The 8,610-nt window shown below is 44.4% G+C and overlaps 1 protein-coding gene across 1 annotated transcript; it reads left to right on the forward strand.

Moving 5' to 3' along the window:
- Window positions 1–1,214: 1,214 nt before the first annotated feature.
- Window positions 1,215–7,521, forward strand: LOC136666271 (uncharacterized). Its single transcript, XM_066644368.1, has 4 exons — window positions 1,215–3,042; window positions 3,636–4,322; window positions 5,502–5,777; window positions 7,313–7,521. The coding sequence occupies exons 1-4, from the start codon at window positions 1,215–1,217 to the stop codon at window positions 7,519–7,521; spliced, it is 3,000 nt and encodes a 999-aa protein (XP_066500465.1).
- Window positions 7,522–8,610: the final 1,089 nt, after the last annotated feature.

An 8,610-nucleotide genomic window follows, 5' to 3' on the forward strand; every position in this document is an offset into this window, starting at 1 on the left:
CCATTCAAGCTGAAAGAAAAATGGAGAAGTTTTGCATATGACATTCAAGAAAGAAGGAATAAACGAGTCATGTTTCCTGATCTGGTGGACTTTGTTTATCGTCAAGCCAAGGTTGCTAATGATCCACTGTTTGGAGATATCCTGGATGTCACCTCAGATAATCAGGGAAACACAAAGAAGAAGGCCAATTTAAGAAAATGTGAGTCCAAAAGGAGCAGCTTCGCTGTGAGTGTGTCTGATACTGACAAGGGCGCCTCTAAAGGACAATCAGAGAAGAAGCTTCCAGCAGTTAAGTTAACCAATGCATTCCAAAGTCCCTGTTTATACTGTAAGAAGAATCATCCACTGAATGTGTGCAACACGATAAAATATCAGCCTTTGAAAGAGAAAATTGAGTTCCTGAAGTCGCAAGGGCTTTGTTTTGGGTGTCTTACAGCGGGTCATTTGTCTAAAGACTGTAAAAAAAGGACCTCATGCTCAGAATGTTCCTTTAAGCATCCTGCTATTCTACACATGGTAAAAGAAAATTCTGCATCAGAGAAGAACAATGCAGATAACAGCTCACATGATACAGCTGAGGAAACAAAAGCTCTTGTGTCTGCAGTGTGTGGAACAGATGAACACACTGGGGTCGGGAATGATGCATGTATACTTCCCATTGTACCTGTGCAAGTAAAACACAAGAAAGGCACACAAATTATTAAAACATATGCATTCTTGGATCAAGGAAGCACAGCAACTTTTTGCACTGAGGACTTGGCGAAGAAGTTGAACATCCGAGTTAGAAAGACGAAGTACCTTCTTCGTACCATGTCACAGGAACAGAAAGTGAGCAGTTATGTTCTAAAAGATCTAGAGGTGTGTGGTTTAGGCGGACAAGATTACATCAAGCTGCCCAATGTTTATACACACCCATACATACCTGCCAAGAGAGCCAATATACCACGGAAGAAAGACTTGGAGAAATGGTCTTACTTGAAACGAGTCCATCTCCCAAAGCTGGAATCGGAGATTGGTCTTCTCATCGGTGCTAATGCCCATAAGGCTATGGAGCCGTGGGAGATAATTAATAGCACGATGGACCATATGCTGTGAAGACTGCTCTAGGTTGGGTAGTCAACGGACCAGTCAGCAGATGTCAAGAGAAGGAATCTGATGATGTTGATAGACAGAGTTTCTTTGTCAACTGCATCTCTGTGTTAAGTATTGAGGACATGCTGATTAAGCACTATGATGCTGATTTCCCAGAACGCCGGTGTGAGGACAAGAAAGAGCCATCACAACAGGACAAGCAGTTTATGCATGTTGTATCGACATCTGCACGTCTTACAGATGGTCATTACTGCATTAAACTACCTCTGAAGGATGATGGGGTGAAGATGCCATATAACCGAGGTATAGCTGAGCAAAGGCTTAACTCCTTGAAGAGGAAGTTCAGAAGAAATTCAGACTTCTTTCAGGAGTATAAAGACTTTATGAATAGCATCTTAGAGAAAGGCTATGCCACAAAAGTTCCAGAAGAGCAACTGAGTCGCAGTGACGGCAGAGTATGGTTCATCCCGCACCATGGGGTGTACCATCCAAAAAAGAGGAAGATGAGGGTCGTGTTCGATTGCGCGGCAACTTACCAGGGAACATCGTTAAACGATAAACTACTACAAGGGCCTGACCTTACAAACACCCTTATTGGAGTGCTGCTTAGGTTCAGGCAGGAGCCTGTTGCCATAATGGCGGATATTGAATCCATGTTCTACCAGGTGCGTGTTCCAAATGAAGATGCAGATCTGTTGCGCTTTCTTTGGTGGCCAGGTGGCGATTTATGTAAAGAAGCGACAGAGTATAGGATGTGCGTGCACCTATTTGGAGCCACCTCATCCCCCAGTTGTGCATCGTATGCACTAAGAAGAATAGCACAAGATGCAGATGTGACGACTTCGCCAGAAACTATTCAGACAGTTCTTAGAAACTTCTATGTGGACGACTGTTTAAAATCAGTTGCTACAGAAGAAGAAGCTGTTAATCTTAAGAAAGAGCTAACAAATTTATGTGCCAGAGGCGGGTTCCACTTGACCAAGTGGGTAAGCAACAGTAGAGCCTTGCTGTGCTCCATCCCTGTCGATGAAAGAGCAGCTGAAGTTAAAGATTTGGACTTGCAGCATGATGAACTACCAGTAGAACGGGCATTAGGCATGCAGTGGTGCACAAGTTCTGATAGTTTCAAATTCAAGATACAGCTGCCAGACAAGCCTTGCACAAGACGAGGCATCTTATCCGTTGTTAGTTCCGTGTATGACCCAATGGGATTTTTAGCGCCATTACTTCTACCCGTCAAGCTTATTCTGAGAGATCTCTGCAAAGAGAAAAAAGGCTGGGATGAAGAAATTTCAGAGAAGCCACGTCAGATATGGCAGAAATGGTTAGCAGACCTTGAGAAGCTGTCAGAACTTAGTGTGAGCAGGTGTTTTAAGTTCAATTCATTCGGACCCACAAAGACTGCACAAATCCACCATTTCTCAGACGCAAGTCAAGATGGATATGGGGTTGTGTCGTATCTCCTGTTGACTAACGAGAGAGAAGAGAAACATGTTTGCTTTTTGATGGGAAAATCCAGAGTCGCTCCTCTTAAGCAGGTTACAATTCCAAGAATGGAGTTAACAGCTGCAACGGTTGCAGTCAAGGCTGACCGGATGTTGAAAGAAGAACTTCAAGTTCCTCTGACGGATTCGGTTTTCTGGACAGATAGTATGACAGTACTAAAGTACATTGAAAATGATGCCCTTCGTTTCAAGACATTTGTGGCGAATCGTGTCTCTTTCATTAGAGAGGCCACTACATCAGCTCAGTGGAAGTACGTCAACACCTCTCTGAACCCAGCTGACCAGACATCAAGAGGATTGAAAATCGAGAGCTTTATGACAAGTAAGAGCTGGTTTCAAGGGCCTAGTTTCTTGAGTAATAAGAATGAGTGGCCAGATCAACCTAAGCAGTCTACTTACCTGTCAGAACACAATGAAGAGGTGAAGACGTCAGCCGCTGTGTCATGTACAAATACAGTGGTAGACAACCTAGATTTATTAAGCCAATTGTTAAGCCAATTGAGTATTACTCCAGTTGGCACAAATTGAAGAAAGCAACCGCCTGGATTTTGCATTTAAAAGAGATGTTGCAGTATCTAAGTAGAAAGAGAAAAGAGTTTGAGAAGGCTATACAGAAGTCTGAACGTGACACACAAAAATGCAGATCAATGGTTAAAGAATACATGATCACGTGTAAGAAGAATCTAGAAAAGAAGACGCTTACAGTGGAGGATCTATCCCAAGCTGAAATGGAACTGATCAAATACAGTCAGAGACAAACTTATGTTGAAGAAATAAAAGTTCTGCAACAGGGAAGCACTCATGTCAGAAGAAACAGCACAATTTTCAAATTGGATCCATATTTACAAGATGGTGTGTTGAGAGCAGGAGGGCGTCTAAATAGATCGGCGATGCCTGAGGAGGCCAAGCATCCTGCCCTTTTGAACAAACAACACAGAATAGCCCACCTTATTCTTCATCACATTCACAAAGAAACAGGACATGGGGGCAGAAATTATGTATTGGCAAGATTAAGACAACGGTATTGGATACCTAAAGCTAATTCAGCAGCAAGAACCGTGATATCAGAGTGCAACCTCTGCAGAAGACTGCATGCAAAGGTCGGAGAACAGAAAATGGCAGACTTGCCACAAGACCGTCTGCTTCCTGATAAACCGCCTTTTACAAACACAGGTGTGGATTATTTTGGTCCTTTCGAGATCAGACGAGGACGTGCCAAAGTTAAACGTTATGGAGTGCTTTTCACATGTCTGACAGTCAGAGCAGTGCATTTAGAAGTCGCCCATTCTCTTGACACTGATTCGTGTATTAATGCTCTACGCCGTTTCCAAGCCAGAAGAGGACAAGTGTCAGTCATTCGTTCAGACAATGGCACAAATTTGGTTGGTGCAGAAAGAGAGCTGAGACAGGCATTGAAAGAACTGGACCAGTCCCGTATCAATGAAGCCATGATGCAGAAAGGAGTGCGGTGGATTTTCAACCCTCCTACTGCATCTCATCACGGCGGCATCTGGGAGCGTCAAATTCGTACAGTTAGAAAGGTGCTGAATTCGGTTGTGAGGCAACAATTGTTAGATGATGAAGGACTACAGACCTTTCTGTGTGAAGTTGAAAGCATCATCAATGGGAGGCCTATCACCACAAACACAGATGATCCCAGTGATCTTGAACCGTTGACGCCGAATCATCTGCTGCTATTGAAGAAACAGCCCAGCATACCTCCTGGTGTGTTTGTTAAAGATGATGTCTATGCAAGGCGGCGCTGGAGACAAATCCAATATATGGTGGATCTTTTTTGGAGAAGGTGGACTCAGGAATATTTGCCACTTTTGCAAGAGAGGCAAAAATGGTTTGGGCTGAAGAGAAGCTTCAAAGTTGGAGATGTTGTCCTTGTTGCTGATCCATCCCTGCCACGAAATTCCTGGATGTTGGGCAGAATTATAAAAGTCATGCCAGACTCCAGAGGGGTAGTCCGAAGTGCTGAAGTTCGGACGAAGACCAGCATCGTACAAAGACCCATTACTAAATTGTGTCTATTGCAGGGAGAGGAATGAAAGAATAGAAAGACTTACCTGCGTAAACTAGTAAATGTAAATTGTGTAAAATAAATGGCTCTGTTTTGAGTTTAAGTTGGTAATTGATATGCTAAGGCCTAGTCAATTAGGGGCCGGGTTATGTTAGAGCCATTTTTTGTTTATTGTATAGTAAATTTGGATTCAATATTTAATTAATATTTGTAACAGAATTTTGAGTTGTATTTATAGTAAGCAACATTATAGTAAGTAAATTTATAGTATAAGAACTTAGAAATGTAATTGTTTTAATATGATGTAATCTGATTGGTTGCTGAGTTTAGTATAAATACGTGAGGGTGCATAGAAGACGGCAGAAGTCTCGAGCCTAGGAGCAACACAGTCTTTTGACCGTCACACTACTTACTTTAGAAGTCAGGAATTCATCTTTTGTTTTGTATAATTTTAAGTTCATAGTAAAGATACAAACAAAAACGAAAAGTTTGGATTCGAGACCTTTTATTTTCTGATACGTGTCGCGTGTAAAAGCCACTTCGAGGTTCGAGATTAGTGAGTTAGCATACTACACTCACAAAATGTATCCCAGATTAAATTCAGTAATGTAATAGAAAATTCAGTATGTGTATTTTGTGAAATAAATATGTACAATTATGCAGTTATTATTATTAAAATGGTTGTATACTGGAGGAGAAAAAGCAGCTATTTGTTGAAAATATGCAAACACACCACAGGGAAAAACTAAATTTTTAGTTTATTTTGCACTAAAACATAAAGAAGTTTGATCCATGAAGTTAATGTGTTAATGTCATTTGATCAGGGACCAAAGTTTGAAGAAAACTGTACACTGTAATTTATCATTTCATATCAACAGGATATAAACCCATCCTGAGAGTGGAGCCCCAGAGCTCAGTCTTTATTGGAGACACAGTTACTCTGAGTTGTGAGCCGCCATATTTGAAACAATGGGAGTTTTACTGGTATAAAAACTTTCAGAATTTACAACCTTCTCTGAGTCCTGAAGATAGACGCATCAACAGAGTCAGTGTAACAGTGTCTACTCCAGGAGAAACAGAGTTCCAGTGTGCAGTGTTCAGCCCAGTACCCCTTCAGACACACTACAGTGATATCATCAAGATTAAAGTCAAAGGTATGTATTGATTGCTTCAGATTTTGTTTTGATTAAAAACCTGAGTTCAGAACTGTGTGTGGTATAAGGACGACATCCCCCTCAGTGAATCTCCACAGTGGAAGGAGAACAAATCTCTGAAATGAATCTGTATCATGCAGATGTTTATAACTGTTACACACACAAACACACACACACTAGTTAGGCTGTTAGTCAGGTGTATGTGATGCCTGCTTTATTATTATTATTATTATTATTATGTTATTATTATGATATTTTTCTTATCTAGAAGTGCATTATAAATATATAAATCTATACTTTGCCTGAATTATAGCTTCAGATTAGTTAAGAGCCACTTTGATTACTGCTGTGGGCTCAGCACTGCAGAAACTGCACTATGTACCTTTTGGAGGAGGGTAGAAAACGCTAGTTATGAACGTAACTGTGGTTCTATGAATGCTGGATGACCGCCAGAGGGCGGTGTAACCTTGTGGATATTCCTATGGGCACGTCTACTGGACCAAGTAAAAATACCAACAAAGTCACATGTGACCCAGCCCCTATAAAGGGCCACTGGACATGTATGAACGTCCTCTGACAACATCTCGCGATACCACGAGCTGACCAAGGGACAAATGACTCTGGCGGTCATCCAGCATTCATAGAACCACAGTTACATTTGTAACTAGCGTTCTATTTCATGCCTCCTGACCGCCAGAGGGCGGTGTAACCTTGTGAATGACGCATACCAACTTGGTCACGAGGGCAGTGCATCCTAAAGTAGGCTCAACACAGTGGGGCTCAAGCCCGAAGGAGCAGCCACATTAAGCTGATAAAACCTTGCAAAGGTACTTGGGGGTGACCATATCGCCGCTGAACAGACATCAGTGAGAGGGACCCCCCGAAGCACAGCCCAGGATGTGGAGACACCTCTAGTAGAGTGACATTTAGCTGTGCCACGAAACATCATACCAGACGCCGTATAGGCTGAAGTAATCACCTGGACCACCCAGCGTGAAAGACCTTGCCTAGAAAGTGGGCCGCCGACAGTGCGGCCTCCAAAACAGACAAAAAGCTGATCGGTACGGTGAATGGGCTCCGTAACTGAAATGTACTGTCGCAGTGCATGAACAGGGCACAAAACAGAAGGCAGATTAGAGTCTTCATCCATAAGTGTGGACAACTCTAAAGACTGGTTAACAAAAGAGGGCGTCAACACTTTAAGCAGGAACACAGGATTCGGCCACAGAGTAACACCGGAAAAGTCGGGCCACCAACGCAAACAGGTGGCACTAACTGAAAGTGCATGTAACTCGCTGACGCATTTCATTGAAAGAATTGGCAACAAAAAGGCAGTTTTAAGAAAAACCCACTTAGCATCAGCAAGAGAAACGGCTCAAATGGGGGCCTGCGTAGATAATCCAGCACACAGTGCAAATCCCACTGTGGACTGCGAGGAGCCCGGAAAGGTCTGATGCAACGAGCACCTTTTAGAAAACTGCAGATCAGTCTATGGGCACCCAGAGATGACCCATTTATCCCCACGTGGTGGTCAGAGATAGCAGCAACAAAGACTTTCAGTGTAGATGGAGATCTCCCCTTCATCCAACAGATGCTGAAGGAAATTAAGCACCACCGAAAGGCCACAAGAGGCAGGAGACACCAAGTACTGCACCATTCAGAAAACAGCTTCCAGCGATTTCTGTACAAAAGGCGTGTAGACGGTGCTCTTGCACTCTCCACGGTGTGTCTCACAGAAGGATGACAACTCGTTAAAACATCTGGGGACCCAGCGGCAAAACCCAAAGCTGAAGGTGTTCCGGGTAGGGGTGCCAGACCTGCCCCCCCATCTGCGTGAGAAGGTCCCCCCGCAGGGGGAGAGGCCAAGGATCGCCGATCAGGAGAGAGTGAAGCAGAGCAAACCACGGTCTGCCAGGCCATCGAGGAGCTACTAGCATAACCCTGTGTCTGCACTGGCGGATCCTGAGAAGAACATTCAAAAGGAGAGTTATCGGAGGAAAAGCATACAGAAGGCAATGTGGCCAATCGTGGGCCAAGGCATCCGTCCCCATCGCTCCTCGTTCTTCTGTGCGAGAAAAGCACTGTCGGCATTGAGTGGTGGTAACGCTGGCAAAGAGTCCACTGCAGCCACAGCATAGCGGTCCCAGATTTGATGTACCACCTCTGGATGCAGCCGCCATTCCCCCAGGTCGAGCCTCTGTCTTGACAGTGAGTCCGCCACTGGGTTGAGAGTCCCGGGCAAATGAATTGCCTGCAGTGACGGCAGCCTCCGAAACGCCCACAAGCGGCGTGTCAGACGCAAAGCAGACAGGGAATGAGTGCTGCCCTGGTGGTTGATATTGTAAACCACTGTCATGTTGTCTGAACGAACAAGCACATGTCATCCACGGAGATGCGTCAGGAAGTGCTGCAGTGCCAGAAATACAACACGTAACTTGAGGAGATATATGTGGTCCTGTGCACGGAGGGGGCTCCACAAACCCTGCACTGCTCTGTGCTGCCATACAGCACCCCAGCCTGTGAGAGAAGCGTCGGTGGTGATCACCTCCCGGCGCGTTACTACGGTGCCCAGCGGTACCCCCACTGTGAGAAAAGAACGGTGCCTCCACAGAATGAGTGCCTCCTCGCATGTTTGATCGATTGTCACCAACGTGTGCCTGTGACGAATCGGATCGAGCCTCAGCCAAATTACCCAACTCTGAAATGGGCGCAGTTCTAACAAGCCGAGTGGAAGAATGCACGCAGCTGATGTAAACATCCCCAGCAGGCGCAAAAGCTTGTGCGATTAAGCCCAGAATGTTCGTCACACGCTGGAGAGACCCAAAGCTTCCAC

The sequence above is a fragment of the Hoplias malabaricus genome, chromosome 14 (genome assembly GCF_029633855.1).
Source record: "Hoplias malabaricus isolate fHopMal1 chromosome 14, fHopMal1.hap1, whole genome shotgun sequence".
Classification (NCBI taxonomy): Eukaryota; Metazoa; Chordata; class Actinopteri; order Characiformes; family Erythrinidae; genus Hoplias; species Hoplias malabaricus.

Bases quoted from the DNA above. Each gene is read 5' to 3' on its own strand.
- LOC136666271 (XM_066644368.1), top strand. From the start codon at position 1,215: ATGCTGATTAAGCACTATGATGCTGATTTCCCAGAACGCCGGTGTGAG. The intron at 4,323-5,501 runs GTGTGTTTGTTA...TCATATCAACAG, and splicing joins ACAGCCCAGCATACCTCCTG to GATATAAACCCATCCTGAGA. The intron at 5,778-7,312 runs GTATGTATTGAT...CGTGGTGGTCAG, and splicing joins CATCAAGATTAAAGTCAAAG to AGATAGCAGCAACAAAGACT.